At 37.1% G+C, this 16788-nt stretch overlaps 1 protein-coding gene across 12 annotated transcripts in view; it reads right to left on the bottom strand.

The window, feature by feature from the left end:
- The window catches only part of KDM4C (lysine demethylase 4C), a 410759-nt gene that overhangs the window by 287241 nt on the left and 106730 nt on the right, over positions 1-16788 (bottom strand). The window contains exon 9 of one of the 12 annotated variants that reach the window (XM_038552336.1): positions 14854-15027. The exons of 10 other annotated variants lie outside the window; for them this stretch is intronic. In XM_038552336.1, the coding sequence (XP_038408264.1) occupies positions 14869-15027 (159 nt within the window). In that variant the 3' untranslated portion in view covers positions 14854-14868. Of the gene's footprint in view, positions 1-14853; positions 15028-16448; positions 16687-16788 lie in introns of those variants that run through there. One more of the 12 variants, XM_038552338.1, reaches the window with a different exon arrangement.

Here is a 16788-nt window from a genome sequence, read left to right as displayed (position 1 = left end):
GGCAGAGGAAGAGGGAAAGAGAGAGAATCCCAAGCAAGCCCCACCCCCCACCTCCACCCCACAGAGCCCCACATGGGGCTACTTCCTACACCCCCTGATCATGACTGAAATGGGAAGCCCAACTGACCAAGACACCCAGGCATCCCCAATTTTTCTAATTTAAATGTGGGCTGACCCTCGATTGTATCTCATATCTCTCCTCTACAAGATGGGGGTAGTAATACTACTACTCTTATAAAAGAGTTGTAAAAATTAGATGAATCTGTGTAAGTAAAGATTTATACATGACACAAAGTAAAGACTCACTGAATTTTAACTATCGTAATTATCAATGAATTAAGATTGAAAGGTTCCTGGGATGCCTGGGTGGCACAGCTGATTGAGCACCTGACTTTTGGTTTGCCTTAGGTCCTGATCTCAGGGTGATGGAACTGAGCTCTGCCTCCAGCTTGTGCTCAGAGTAGAGTCTGCTTGAGATCCTCTCTCTGTCCCCTTCTATCCCTCCCCCTCATTCTCTCTCTCTCTCTAAAATAAATATATCTTTTTTAAAAATTGAGGGTTTTTTTTAAAGATTTTGTTTGTTTGTTTTAGAGAGAAAGTGCATACACATGTTGGGGGAGCAGTGAGAGCGTAGGGGCAGGGAAACAAATGGGGCAGGGAAACAAAGAATCTCAGAGAGACTCCACACTCAGCAGGAAGGCCCACAAGGAGCAGATCCCACCACCCTGAGATCAGGACCTGACCCAAACCAAGAGTCCAACACTTATCTGACTGAGCAACCCAGGCACCCCCAAGAGGTTCTTCATATACTCAATGGCACTGCTTCTCAAACCTGACCACTAAATAAAATACACTGAGTGGCAAAGAAACACTCGCCCCATGCATATAAAAGTAAACACTAATCACCGTCTCAGGTGTGCCAAGTTTCCTTAAAATATCCAGTTTTATTTTAAATATTCTTATAAATTTTACATTCTGCCCCAAATTATATTAATATTTGACTAAATAGGTTTTCAATTAATTTACTTAAGTAACATTTAGGAATTAATTACAACTGCAGCTTAATAAGTAGTTTAAGTAGTACAACTGCAGCTAAATATTAACCCACTATCTCTCATGTAACGCAAGTGGTATTTAGTACTTATATATTTTGTTTGCAATTTTACAAAATGCAATTCAAATCTCACAGTCTTTTCCTTCATGGTATCTACCAATGGCACCCCACTTGGAAAGTCCTCCACAACCCAAGGATTAGATAAACATTCTCCTATATTTTCTTCTAATATGTTAAACATGATATATTAGCCACGTAAAACTTTGTTTTAATGTGACAGAAATCTCAATTTATTTCCCCTTGCCATCCACCTTCATCCTCTTGCTCTGTCAAACCCTAAAATACTGAAGTTTGAAAAAAGTGAGCACATATTTAGCTACCTGTTTCATTAAATGATTTACTGCTATATTAAAAATCCAAATGAAAACATACTTTTGAGTTCTAATTTTTTTAAGATTTTAAGTAATCTCTACACCTAATATGGGGCTCAAACTTAAAACCCCAATTTCAAGAGTTGCATGCTCTTCCAACTGACAGCCAGCCACCCGAGTTTTAATTTTCTTTATTTTTTCCTGGAATGATTTTTATTTTATTTCAAAGCCTTTCTTTTTATTCCAATTTATGTTTCTATTTCATCTTACATAATTTTCATAAGGTCTTTACCTCATTTTTATTTACATGCTATTTTTAATTAAAATTATATTTAAGGTATTTTTTATATAAAAAATTGAAGAGTATTCTATAATTCTGGGTACAGCATTTAATAGAAGAAATCTTTGAAATACCTGACAGTGGCAAAGCTCCATCTACATCTCTGGTGATTTTTCACGGCCATTACTGAATAGCTTGAATTTGTAAAATAAAATTTCTATCCCCATTACACATCAATGCCAGTGGATGTACTAGATCAGATAGTTATGACATGGACAGGTTAGTGAGCTGCAGGAGTAAAGAAATGTGTTGATATCTCAAGTCTTTCTGGTCTACATTAGAGAGAGCCAGTACTGATCTTTGCAGCAATCTGTGCCCTCTTTCCTACATGCATATGTATATCTATTCTCTTAGTCACAGCCACAGAATTAAGGACATCCCCTTCCATAAATGCAAAGCTAGGGTTGGACAAAGAGCAAACTCTTTTCCTTTGTGTGTACATACCCAGCATATTAAAGAATTATATTTTTTTTACTTACAAATACGTTCAAGCTTTTTGCATTTTCAAAAATGTTTCATTTCTTGCTTTATTTTACAAAGGAGGTCAATTAAAAAAAAAAAAAAAAACATGGGATATTTTAGAACAGCTGTCTCAGCATTTGAACTTATCTCCCAGTAGTACAGTTTCTGTCTCTCTTGTACAACTGACTCAATAAAAATTTATTCCAGAACTACAGTCCTTTAGTGCGCTCTGGACACAGCCCAAAGGAAAACCAAAGAATAAATATTTTGACCTATTTAAAGTCCATCTGAACCCAGATGATAAGAATGCATTCCCCCACTGGGTACTTCCATAGTTTTATTCTGAAGGACAGTTAATAGCATGGCTGGTATGTATATCAGTCGTAGCTGCCCAACAGTAATAGGACATCGGATCTGCACCAGAAGTGTCATTATGGAACAGGAGTATTGGCTTACAACTAGTTCCTGGGACACATCTGGGAAGCTAAATGCTGGAATGTACTGACGTACTGCCACAGCACAACTTCAAATGATAGGGATGCCAAACTGATTTTAAAAGTTTAATAAATGTCAACACTTCAGGAGAGAGAGAAGAAACAAACTTATTACTTGACACGTAGGAGTCACTAATCCAGTAACTATAATAATTATCTTATTTAGTCCTTACAACTAATCTATAATGTAGTATTATTATACCAACTTACAGAAATCTTGCTTAAAATGATACTACCTATAATTGACCAACCCAGGATTCAAGCTCAAACTGTCTAAATTAAATGTCTATTCTTCACAAGTAAATCCTACTTAATGTCCCCAACTAAGCTCCTTACGTTCTTCACCTTCCAAAAGCTTAGCAAAAGAGCAAGCCCCACAGGTCTGAGTTATCTCAGGAGAATACTCTGTCCCTAAATGTTTGGTAAAGCTCCTATTTCTAAAAAGACTACTTCCTCACCCAGGAGGCTCATGGATGTGTTCTGCCCCCACTTCCTTATAAATAAGAAGTGCCTGACATGATGGGGTCTAGGTTGGGTCCTTCCACTGAAGCCCTTTCCCAGCTATATCCCATTCAAGTCCACCTCACTGTGGAAGAAATGAGATGTGGGCGGGGGGGGGGGGGGTCCTACACACACTGCTATTTGTCATCTTGCAAGTTTCCTCCAATAAATTTTATTTTATTTTTGTGCTGTGTGTGTGTGAGCACACACTGCTCCTTTGCACAGCAGCTGCACTCTATAACATGTAAGGACCAAACCCATGAACAGCTTGCAAAAGACTTAGGCGCATTATAAATTTATTTCACAAAGAAAAGTACTTCAATTTGATGATATTTTAGGCTAAATGCACACACTTCCTACACATAAAATGAACATTTAAGAAACTAATCTAGAACGATTATAAATAGTACAAATATCTCTTACTACATTAAGTTACATTCATTTTTATCACATTCTATTCATATGAAACATATCAATTACAGATTTATAGTCCATGAATATCTCCAAAGCCTCCATATGTCAAATTAGGTCAAATGCTATTAGGGAAACTCACTCTTGTCAAAAGACTTAGCAGGAAAATATTTGTGAAGAGACACTGCCCTCTGCTGGTTAATGATACACACTGTCCATGAATCTCTAATTTGACAACAAAAGTAATGAAAGACATTAATATTTAAGCACCGTGGTCCACGATACAATTTACAGAGTTTAATAGTGAGTTTTGGTTATACTGGAATGATAAACACACACACTGTACATGTCTTAGCAAGAGCTAATATACAATTTCAGGCTTTTACTACAACAAATACAGAACATTACATTCAATCTGCAAATGGTTTCAAAGCAAATTTCCATATTCATTCTTTGACCAATTTTTTATTTTTTTTTATTTATTTGAGAGAGACAGAGAGCGTGCATGTGCACATGCAGGAAAGAGAGGGAGAAGTAGGCTCCCTGTGAGCAGGAAGCCCAACATGGGGCTCAATCTCAGAACTCTAGGATCTTGAGGCAGACATTTAACTGACTGAGCCACACAGGCGCCCCAGCAATTTTTTAAATAATGTATATCAATGCTGTTTAATTTCATTTTAGAATCAATGATGAATATCACCCTACAGATCATTCAATAACTACAGGATAAAGTTTTAAATGCCTTAAAAGTACTATGAGCATGTATAGGCACATATTTATCACCCTCCCCTACAGTGAAATTTTGGTTACAAGTTTTGGTTATCTACTATCTTGAAGTAGATAAATTTCAGGACATCTGTACCACATACCTGTAAGATATATTTAGACCCCTTTATATAAACACTATTGAAAACTATAAAGATAATTTTATTATATTTAAATAGCACAGAATAATACATAAAAACAGTCTTGTAAAAAGACAATTCCAACATGAGTACATAAAAGATGAGGGTCCCTGCATTATACACCTTAAATTCATTCCACTGTCTACAGGCCATCATAGTTAACCATTTGTATCTTTCCATTTGTTTTTGTATGTTTTTAAAATAGTTTTTTAAAAAGATCACTTCACACTACACAGAATACTTATCACCTTGATTTTACTTTACAATATATTTTGAATATCTTTGTCACATCAGTACATATAGATTTAACCATTGTTTATAACAGCTATATAGTAGGGATATTCCAAAAATCGAGCTGATCCTCTACTGTTAGTAACAATACTTTCACACTAGGGAAATAAGGGGAGTGCTATTAATATCTTTGTTTAATTGGCTACAAGAACGGTTTCTAGAATTCTTGACCTTTATCATAAACCTCATATTGTCTCCCTGAAATAAAATACACATATCACACATACCAACAACTACTATGCAGTACTGTTTTTATAAAAGTATGCCAAACTAACATCTAGAAGCAACTTGATTTTAAAATTCACATGAGTCTACAACTATACATGATAACTATATAAAAATAGGTAATTCTTCAGTGACTCATAGAGAAATCATTAAAAATCAAAAGCTAAACATACCTATGCAGAGGAAAAATGAACACCATGTATTTGCGAAAAACAGTATGTGAGTATTCATGTTTTTGACTATTTAAAAACATTCACCCTCCATTAAAGAACCATTGAAACCTCACAGAAATAGTGAGCATGTCACCCTAAGAACAACACACTTAAACCATACAGCATCCCATCGATCTTTCTTCTTTATATGACTCTTTATACCACAATTAAAATCCCCAACTGAAAATACAAATAACTCTATAAATAGCACATTTTCAAGTTCAACCTTCCTCATTTGTGCTCAGTAATCCATACAACTCTATGATTAGTTCTTCTGTGGGCTTAAACCATAAGATACAAATGGCATAAAATAGGCTAGATATTTCCTCCCTTCACTTTGCTGCAAATTTACTCTGAAGGTTTATTAATGAACAGCACAATCACAAACACCCTAGCTGTCATCAGGTTCCTTCCTGTTAAATTTACTGAAGCACATACTCTACTGTCTGCACATCTCCACACACCTTTGTAAAACCACAGACCTTCAGATTGAAACTGATTTTTTTTTATTTATTTATTTATTTTTTTTTTATTTATTTATGATAGTCACACAGAGAGAGAGAGAGAGGCAGAGACACAGGCAGAGGGAGAAGCAGGCTCCACGCACCGGGAGCCTGATGTGGGATTCGATCCCGGGTCTCCAGGATCGCACCCTGGGACAAAGGCAGGCGCTAAACCACTGCGCCACCCAGGGATCCCCGAAACTGATTTTTAATAAGTTTTCCCTGCTTACAAACTGCCCAGTCCCAAAAGTCTATCATCCTCTGTTAAAAGTATAGTTCAGTGAACGAATGAATATTTAATCTATCACTGGTCTTGACTTTCTGTTGAGTGCCTATTTCCCTCTGTGTCCTGTTTCCTTCTGCATCCTGTTTCCCTCTGCGTCCTGTTTCCCTCTGCGTCCTGTTTCCCTCTGTGTCCTATGTCTATCTCCCCAAGACTGGTTTCCTCAGCCTTTGGTTCTCCAGCTTTTGATTCAAGTCAAAACCATTGTGTTTCATATGGATTTGGTTTCAAACCTATCTGGGAATGGCAGGCAGAGAAACATTTTCTCTGTCTTTGCTTCAGAGACAAACCCATGAAAGCAGAAGATCTAGAACTGCTAATTTACCCACTGAGGACCACTTTGTCCACAGACTCTACTGAATAATTGAGACAACAGGCGGCTGGGAGCTGGACACATGACATTCACTGAAAAAAATTCCTTCCATAGTTGTGCCTGTTTGGCTTTAACCTATGGAGTTTCCATAAATAAGAAGCACTGTTTATTTACTTCAAAACTAAATAATCATAAAGTCTCAAAAAATACATTTGATTCAATCTGCTATGGTGTCCATCAGTTCCAGAAGGTAACTGAAGAAAAGAAAGGGGGGTGTGGAGGAGGGTGAGGCTCTGTTATAATGAAATCAACACAAACTACATTATAGAAGTCTAATAAAACTAAACTCTTCATATGCCCACTGAAACTCTAGGTTTATAAATTTTCCCAACCTCAGACTGTTTCTCTGAAAGTGCAATGAATTACACAGTCCAAATTATCTTTATAAGTAATCACATCAGTTACTCAGTACTTAGACTTTAGGTTCCCCACTGCACAAGTCAGAAAGTGGATACTTTCAGTAATCTGGATCTGCACTTCCAACTCCTTTTCTTCATTTTTGCATATGCTATCTGACTAGCAAGATCACCAATATGATCAAAAAGTAAAGTGTAACAGGAACTGAACAAGAATCTGTGCTCAGCATCAATATTTTTCATTCCAGCACTGAGTAGCTGCATAAATCACAGACTGATTTAACCTTGCCACAGACACCATTCATCTCAATAGGACTGGCAAACACATCTGTATAGTAACCGGGCAAAAATATACCATGAACTAACTGATCATAAAGAATCTATACCACAGAAATGCCTTCTAAGAAGCATTCCATTAACATTTACACTATAGTATAAACCTATGCACAAACCTAAGAACAGTAGCTTATCTAGTAAGATATCTTGATCATGCCTATTCAAACTAAACATTTTAGGGCTTAGGATTCAGCATTAATTATGAAGGTCTTGGGTATAAGCAGCACCAAAACTCAGGAAAACCTCTCCAACATTCTTTCTAATCAAATGTGAAATACTAAAGCATGAAATAACATTTTCTAAAAATTATAACCATGTATCTAAATGGATGCCATTTTAGAGACATAATCTAGACATTTCAGAACTTTCAATATTCAGCATCAAGTAACTTACCACAGCCACATAGGGGGAAAATATGTAACAGAGAAAAGTTTCACACGGAGTAAGGAGGGTTTGGAATAGTGCTTTCTTAGAAATCTTTCATCTATCCCTTCAATCCCTGCCAAGACAGCCTCCAATAATAAACAAATTAATGCTGCATTTGTTGTTCTTCAACTCAACTCTAGCATACCCCCCAAAATAGAAAAGTTTGCATTAGACTTTTTAAATATAGATGGTATATGCTCTTTGGTTGTTTGATTTTAAGAATGACATAAAATTAAGGGGTATTTTAAGCACCATCTGCTCTCTTGCAACAATGGGCAATAATTTCCTGATTGTTATACTTTATGTGCATGTTTTAAATCAGAGTCTCCTTTATGATCATTGCAGTTGGTATTTTCTTATTTTATGTAGCTCTTTTTGCCTACATGTATATTTAGAAACCAGGCTGGGTTTATCCCCACTTAGCATCATTCCTATTTCAACTTCCCATTATCACAGAACTGTTGACAAAAGCTATTTAGTTACTTTTTCCTGTCATGTATTCCAAATTCACTGGGAGAATCCCTTATGAGGCCAAAGAAATACAATTCTAAAGAAACATTAAAATTTATATGACCAATCTAATCCTTCAAATCTGAGAACTCAGTTAAGAATGCTGTTATTCGATAAAACAATGATGGCATTAACTATCTTCCAGTATGAACTGTGGTGAAATACATTGAGATGGCCAGTGCAGGCAGGGCTCATCAACAAAGACAGGACTGGAAACGTGCAAGTGCACCAGGTCCACATAGCCATCTGCTCTGCATGGAGGGAATGAAATTGAGCAAAGAACAAAGACTTTCATTTTTGAAGTCCTGATTTGTTAACAAGATCTGTGCAATGAACTCTCATGCACTACTGTAGTTCTATGATGCCCCTCAGAAAAAAAATCCACCACAAACCACCTGTCATACTCTACGGGGACAAGCCAGAAGATTTTCCTAACAAATGTCTATACTCTAAAAATGTTTTACTGGTATAAATGAAAGATACATTAAAAGGAAAATGTTAAAAGAAAAGACATTAGAAACCAATGTTTACAATATTAATCAACTTTGTGTAGATTTTTTAAAAGATATAGACTTATATTGATATTCTTGAAGGGATATACAAGTTATTCACAAGCTTTACTTTTAGGGAAGGGACTGGAAGGGGTGTCATTAAATATTTTTCTGTACTCTAATTGTTTTTTAATATATGGACACATTGGGGATCCCTGGGTGGCTCAGCAGTTTGGTGCCTGCCTTTGGCCCAGGGCGCAATCCTGGAGTCCTGGGATCGAGTCCCACGTCAGGCTCCCTGCATGCAGCCTGCTTCTCCCTCCTCCTGTGTCTCTGCCTCTCTCTCTCTCTCTCTATGTCTATCATAAATAAATGAATAAATAAATGTTTTTAAAAAATATATGGACACATTAATTTTTTCTTTTATCTTTATACATTTTAACAATGAGTATTTGGGTAATAATATTAAGGGCCATAGTTATTTCCTTTCAAATGATTTTCTGTAAAATTAAAAGGATTCTAATATATGGACACACCATAATTTACTCAATGAGTCCCAGTTATTACTGGACATTTTAGTTATAATTCAATTTTTGCTGATACGATTGTACAACAACAATCATTTTTGTCAGTGAAATTTTTCCTGCATTTCTGATTATTTCCTAGGAGTGTCAGAATAGGTCAAGGGCATGAGATGTCAAGGGCTATTGATACATACTACCTACATGCTTTTTAGGATGCTTATACCAATTACACTGCCACTTAACAGAAGTGCAGAGTGCCCACTCTAGCAACTACATTCTCATGAGCAATGGGAATTTTCCTTTTATCTTTACTAATATAAAAAAAAAGAAATCCTTCACTATTACTTTGAATAATACTGAGGTTTAAACAATTTTTTAATTTTATTTACCTGCAAAGAAACAGGTTTTCATGCTATTTTAATAATCATCAGAACAATTCGATTTATAAAAATTAATACTTACATTAATACTGACCCAGATTATACATTCCCAAAAACTGGAAATACTCTACCATGAATCACTGGAATTATTACTAGGCCTTATAAAAACATCTGTTAGGAAAATTTAGAAAGTTGCTGGAAACTACCTACTTTTGTATTGTAACTCAAATAAAAACCTGGAGTATATGAAAGCCATGTGTGGACTAGAGTCAATCTTAACAGAAATCTCTAATATCCATGATGGTTTTCTTTCCAGGGATTTACAACACATGATTTTTCAGATTCAACATAGGGCCCCAGAGCTATAGTATGCTTTTGAAGACATAAGCAACAGCCCCTCCAAATATCTCCCCTTAGCAGTCTGTCCCACAGAAGCCCAAGTGCTGCTGCTGGGTGATGTCACTCCTTTTCATATTGCCCTCGTGTTGGCAGAAAGTAAGAGTTGAATGAATGTGAGAAATCTGTAGAAATATATAAAGCAATCCATCTGCCCAGACTGCTGTTACCATTCATCCTGCAAATACTATCCCCACAGCCACAGTTTCTCAGCACCTCAGGCCTGAACTCTGCCAACCTTCTCCAAATTAGTATCAGGGAGTTCCCTGCCTTAGAAATGACCCATGATGGATTGCTTTTTTTAAATGCTGAAAGAGGCATGTTGCTAAATGACTGCACCAGCTATGGCTGCCATCCTCACCACAGGTTGATGAGACAAGGGTGAAAGCCCTCCCTACAGATAGGAAAACAGAGGCTCACAGAGGCAGGTTACACAGTAGCCCAACACAGAACCAGAATTCTAACACATGTCTGTGTCACTGAGTTGGATTTTGTTTACCTGCACTTGAATTTGCCATCAAGAATGGATAAAGAAGATGTGGTTTATGTATACAATGGAATATTACTCAGCCATTAGAAATGACAAATAGCCACCATTTGCTTCAACGTGGATGGAACTGGAGGGTATTATGCTGAGTGAAATGAGTCAATCAGAGAAGGACAAACATTATATGGTTTCATTCATTTGGGGAATATAAATAATAGTGAAAGGGAATAGAAGGGAAGGGAGAAGAAATGGGTAGGAAATATCAGAAAGGGAGACAGAACATGAAGATTCCTAACTCTGGGAAACGAACTAGGAGTGGTGGAAGGGGAGGAGGGTGGGGGGTGGGGGTGAATGGGTGACGGGCACTGAGGGGGGCACTTGAGGGGATGAGCACTGGGTGTTATTCTGTATGTTGGCAAATTGAACACCCATAAAAAATAAATTTATTATTTAAAAAAAGAATTTGCCATCAAAACTCTTATTAGAGAAGGAATTATAACAGAGATGGAGCAATGAACACTTGTATCTCTGACGAAGTTATGATAAATAACAGACAAAGCTGGCTTTCTCTAGACTTAGATTTTAACCAGAACTGTTTCAGCTCTCTGATCTTTAAGATCAGCAGTCCCCTTATGACTGCAGGCTGCACGTGTCAATGCTGTCTCATGGCCATCTAGAGAGATGAGCCTCTAAACACTCTCAGAGGCAAGCTAGCGTTTTCCTCCATCCCCATCAACCCAACCAACACCCTCCTTCCTTTAAGGCCAGCAATTGGCCAACTGAACTGACCCATCCTCACTGGAAAAAGAAACAGATTTCCCTTAGACCAGTCAGACCTGGAATTCTGGAAGAAAGATGCACATATATCTACTCAGTTCTCATCACAACTTTTCAAGGCTCTTTATAAATTCAATTGCATTTACTTCTCATAACAACTATAAAGAGGCTATAATCTCCATTTTACATATGAGAAAAGGGAAATTTGAACAGGTGAGTTAAGTACTCACTCCAATCACAAAGCTAGTAAAAGGAAAAGTCAGAATTTCAATCAGTCCGACTAAACCTTGAACTTGCATCCCCTCACCACTACACAGCTATGCTTCCCTTCTACAGGAGGAAAATGAAGTTCCGCATAATTACATACACAGCCTGAGATTCAAGACAAAGTATATTACTCTCCAGAGGGTCTACCAGGTCCACACCCTGCATCATTCCCTTTAGTGTGATTCAGACAGCACTCTTACCCAATCACAGAACCTAAATAACTGTTTGAGTTCTATTTCTAATTAAGTATATTGAAAGGAGATGCAAGTTATAATTAATTTTATAAAACTAACTTTGATATTACATGTAGAACTTAACACATGCTGAATTCTTCTTCCTTAAAATGTTTTTCTAGCCTTTTCCTAAGAGCTTATAAAATAATAGCAATAATAATAAATATATGTACATTGCAATCTTCATCCCCTACCCCTCAAAATACTAGTATGTCTGATTATCCAACAGATGATTCTCCAATATTAAGATTTCATTTCTTCATATTTTTTAAGTAGGCTCCATGCCTACTGTGGAGCCCTCATTTCTTCATATTTTTAAATGACCATATAACTCTAAGTTGAAATTTCCCTTAACCATTTATTCATTGCTCATACTCAAGTAGAATAAAAATAAAAATATTAAACAGAAACCAAAAGAGACACATAAAACCATCATAAATACTACACCCAAGAAGCAACAAGGCATACAAGTATTGATATTGTCCTCACTTAAAGGCAGCATATGAAAAAATGCAAATTGATCAATACAAATAGAAGTCAAAAAATAATGCCTGGAAGAATCAGCTGTAAGCACTCAATTTGGTAGATAGTGCCACAAAGAATTCATTAGTGATTTAAGCTGTCATGTTGGAAATCATCCCTCCATAGAATCCAGAGTGTTCAGAAGACACTCTTGTTTTGCCTTCCTTGTTTTAAAAAGAAGCAAAAAACTATTACCGGCCACAACTTACAGGGGATAAAATTATAGTAAATTAAAAATAACAGGCATAATTAAACAAAGAAGAGAACCTGCCTTCGGCGCTAAACCACTGATCCTAGAGTCCCGGGATCAAGTCCCGCATCAGGCTCCCTGCCTGGAGCCTGCTTCTCCCCCTGCCTGTGTCTCTGCCTCTCTCTGTGTGTGTCTCTCATGAATAAACAAATAAAATCTTAAAAAAAAAAAAAAAAGGAGAGAACTAAGTACTGAGCTTCTATATTACATGATCCTATTTCAGGGTCTGCCTAACTGGGGCCACCTTTCCTCTATGAATTGGTTAACACTGATTCTTCTCATTACAAAGGTGCAGCACTATTAGAACAGTAATAAAGAGTAATCATGGGTTCCATCACCCATTCTTTATTTCCTTTGATATTTGAATATCAAAACCTTGTTCAGCTATATACCTTCATTACTTTCAGCTTTCTGCCTGAGTATGGTCCCTACTGCTGACAGAAAGTGCTCCCAGGGTTAGAGCCTTTGTGGGGAATTTCCAGGGTACAGTTATGACAAGCAGTTCTAAAGAGGTGTGTTCTATTACCTTGCTCAGAGCAGAGGAAAGATAGATTATGTATTTACAGATGAGAGTCTAATTATAGCCACTGACCCTCAGTGAAATCCCATTAAAACTTTCTTTTGATTCAAAGAGGTCCTATCAAATGATCAAGTAAGCAAGACTCCAATATCAAAGCTTCAAATGAAACATCTACACGTTACTCTTATTGTATCTGCAGAGAAGAGTATCTCAAAGGAAAGGGAACAATGACTTTGGCTGGTATGCCTTATTTAAGAAGTCCTAATTCATGGGGGCACCTGAATGGCTCAGTTGGTTAAGCATCCGACTTTGGCTGAGGTTACAAATTTAGGGTCCTGGGATTGAGCCATGTGTCCTTACCCAGGAGCCATGTGTCCTCGCTCAGCAGAGTCTGCTTATTCTTCTCCCTTTCTCTCTGTACCTCCCCCAACTCCTACTCACAGGCACACTTTCTCTCGAAAAAGAAAAGAAAGAAAAGAAAAGAAAAAAAAGAAAAGAAAAGAAAAAAGAAAAGAGAAAAGAGAGAAAAGAAAAGAAAAGAAAAGAAAGAAAAAAGAAAAAAGAAAAGAAAAGAAAAGAAAAGGAAAAGAAAAGAAAAGAAAAAAAGAAAAGAAAAGAAAAGAAAAGAAAAGAAAAGAAAAGAAAAGAAAAGAAAAGAAAAGAAAAGAAAATTCCTAATTCATATTTAGCTCTTCCATCAGGAAAGAAAAATCAGTATGTAGCTGGGCCAAGGGCTCAGACCCCAGTGGAAGAATTCTTCCCAAGTACTCCTTTAACTAGCTTTTTCTTTAAGTTACCACATTTTATCAAGAGACTACAAAGATCCTTTGGAGATAGCCATTATGTAAGAGCAAACAGCAACCAGATCATAAAGTTATCAAGTGAATCAAACCACCAGCAAGAGGGTCAGTCACTGGCAAACAGCAGTGCCTATATTCAAATCCAACCCCACAAGCTACAAATGGTGTTCCTTTTACCCCTCCTCATTTATTCATTGGTCATACTATAGTACTGATATTGGCTGCCTCCCACTTCATGTGTGATCATATGTCTAACCACAGCTTTTAAATAAAGTTAGGAACAGAACCACTACTTTAAGATGATAGTCTCAACAAGGTAGAGTGATTATCAGTGGCAGAGGGAGGACTGACTAAATTCAAATGGTCCATGGTTTTTTTTTTTCTTGCATTATGCCCAAGCTTTGCAAACCATTTCCTTTTCTGTCATGATATCTTAGGCTTTACCATTTGAATTGATGTGATAAGTGAAGGAGTGAAAATGGATTTCAGATACAAACTGGAAAGCAGTAAGTTTTCAAGAGGAAAATTTTTCAATGTAATAAATTTATACATTACATTTGTAATCATTTTGAACTGTGTAACAGAGCAGTCAATGAATGTTAGCTAGAATGTGAAAAAGACAACAATATCTACATAAGAAGAAAACAAAATATAGACAAGATTCCTATGTTTGAATCCTGGTTCTGACGTTCTTAACTAAATGGCTTTGGGCAAGAAGTCACTTAATCACTCAACAAATTATTTCTTGTGCACCTATTAGGTGCTGAGTAGAGAACACAAAATGATACTAACAATATTTTGGGTACTAATAATTTTTTTACTCCCTACCCTTACAGAGCTCTTATTCTACTGCAAGGGAGACAAACAAATTAGGATATTATACACAGTATGCCAGAGTAGTAAGAAGAAAATAAAGTTTAAAAGAGATACAAGGATTATGGAAGGAGGGAGTAGGATAAAATTGTTTCCATATTATTTTAAATAGAGTATTTACCTCTCTGATAATTTATATTCAGCTTTGATAACCCAAATACACTACTGTATAATCATATTATTATTAGAGATAAAGAGTTTATTTTATACTATTTTTACATAATGGGGAAAAAAGTGGGAAAAACTAAGAGGGGATTAAAAAAAGAATTTCCAAAATAGTTATAAATCCAGTACACTAGAAAAAAGCTCGTAAGTTAATCTTAGAAATAGCTATATACAGTAGTCTTTTACCTTTAACACTCATCCTCCTCTGAGATCTTTTCCAACATACTTTCTTCTTTCCTCTAAAAATGCTGAAGGGCACACTCAAACGAAATCCGTGAAACAGCCAATTCTAGATATGCCCAAAATACCTATTAATTCTTATAGAAAAAGGACTATTAATAATATACTTGTAAATTATTACACATCTCCAATTTACAAATGGCTTCTACATTGACGGTTTAGAACCTAAAATATCTTTCAGCAGATAAAAAAAAAATATTATATAATGTTGAAGGACCTCAATCCAAACAACAAAGGTCTATGTAATTCACTAAAGACCTGAGATTTTCAACCCAAAGCATCTACCAGACTCTGCTAGGGGGATTTTTAAAATTCAAATACTTAAATCTACTCACCAGAGATATCATTATCCTACTGGTCTGGGTGGGGCCAAAGCCCCACAGGGTTAAGAACAGCTCCTATAGACTCTTAGCTCCAAGAGACAGAGATCACATTTGTATTATTTACTTCTTTAACCATAGCACAGGGCCCACCCAGCACAAACAGGACTTAACCATGCCAGGAACTTGTCATTTACTTAATTTCCCAGCCTTCCTTACAGTTATGGCTGGCCACAGAATATAAAAGGAAGTTTTCAGGTGGACTTCAAGGAAATATTTTCCTCCCAAAGAGAGGAAGGTGGGTGAGCCACCTTCTCATACTGTCTTCTTCCTTCCTGTCCTTGGAGAGAACATGCCTGGAGTAAGCACTAGTGAACACCCTCCCACAAAAATCAGTAAGACAGGGAAGCCTGAGTGGCTCATCGGTTGAGCGTCTGCCTTCAGCTCAGGGCGTGATCCTGGAGACCCAGGATTGAGTGCCACATCAGGCTCCCTGAATGGAGCCTGCTTCTCCCTCTGCCTGTGTCTCTGCCTCTCTCTCTTTCTGTGTCTCTCATGAATAAATAAATAAAATCTTTAAAAATAAAACAAAGATCACTAAGACAGAAGAACAAGAAGAGCAGGGGACTTCAGGACACTGCTGAGCAGTTACATCAACCCTGGGATCCCTCAAGCAAGGTAACAACACTCTACTAGATGAACCACTATTTGTTTTGTCAGTGGTAGTTGTGGATGTGGGTGGAGGGATGCAGGAAACCCTGCATGGGAAAGAATGAAAGCTGTTGGGAACCAGGCTATCTAACTGCTATAAACTCTGGCGGTACCCAAAGCCCAGCTGATTCTCCCATCATCCCTTTCCTCCTGCAAGGGGCTGGCTAGCTTACTTCCCTCAAACATCCCCAGGTATGCTTCCCACACCTCTCTTTCTGGGTCACCACTAGCTAGAATACACATCCCCAACTTTCCCTCTCTTTTCCAAATACCTATCTGGGACAGAGTCTTCTGTCGATTTTTTTTTACTATGTATTTACTACTATAAACATTGAATAAATACGAAAAAGGTAAAAGATGGTTAAAAAAAAAAATCCCAAAGTTTCAAAAGTCCTGCAATAGAATCTGGTTCCTTGGTAATCGTAGGAAAAGGTAGATGTGCCCTCAATTTTGTTCTAACTCCCCAGTTAGGGTACAAGTTCCCCCTCACAACTTACAACTCAAGAATCTTGAAAGTGATCCCACAAATCATGTAGCAGACTGGCACCTATTTAATCCAATGTATCCAGGGAGAGGAGTCCAGAAAAGAATAGCACACTACGGGTCAACCTTCTGCCTCTGATCCCAGCCTCATCATCCTCATTTTATGCATCATTCCTCTTCTCCTTCCCCCTCATCTGAGAAAAGAGGTGGTAGAGGGCAGAAGGCATCAGATTATCTCTTAACTGGCACCATCACAGAAATGCCATGAAGTAATATGGATAACGTGCCCTGGACAA

Source organism: Canis lupus, chromosome 11, assembly GCF_011100685.1.
Source record: "Canis lupus familiaris isolate Mischka breed German Shepherd chromosome 11, alternate assembly UU_Cfam_GSD_1.0, whole genome shotgun sequence".
NCBI lineage: Eukaryota > Metazoa > Chordata > Mammalia > Carnivora > Canidae > Canis > Canis lupus.
This window is presented reverse-complemented; position numbering and strand designations above follow the sequence as displayed.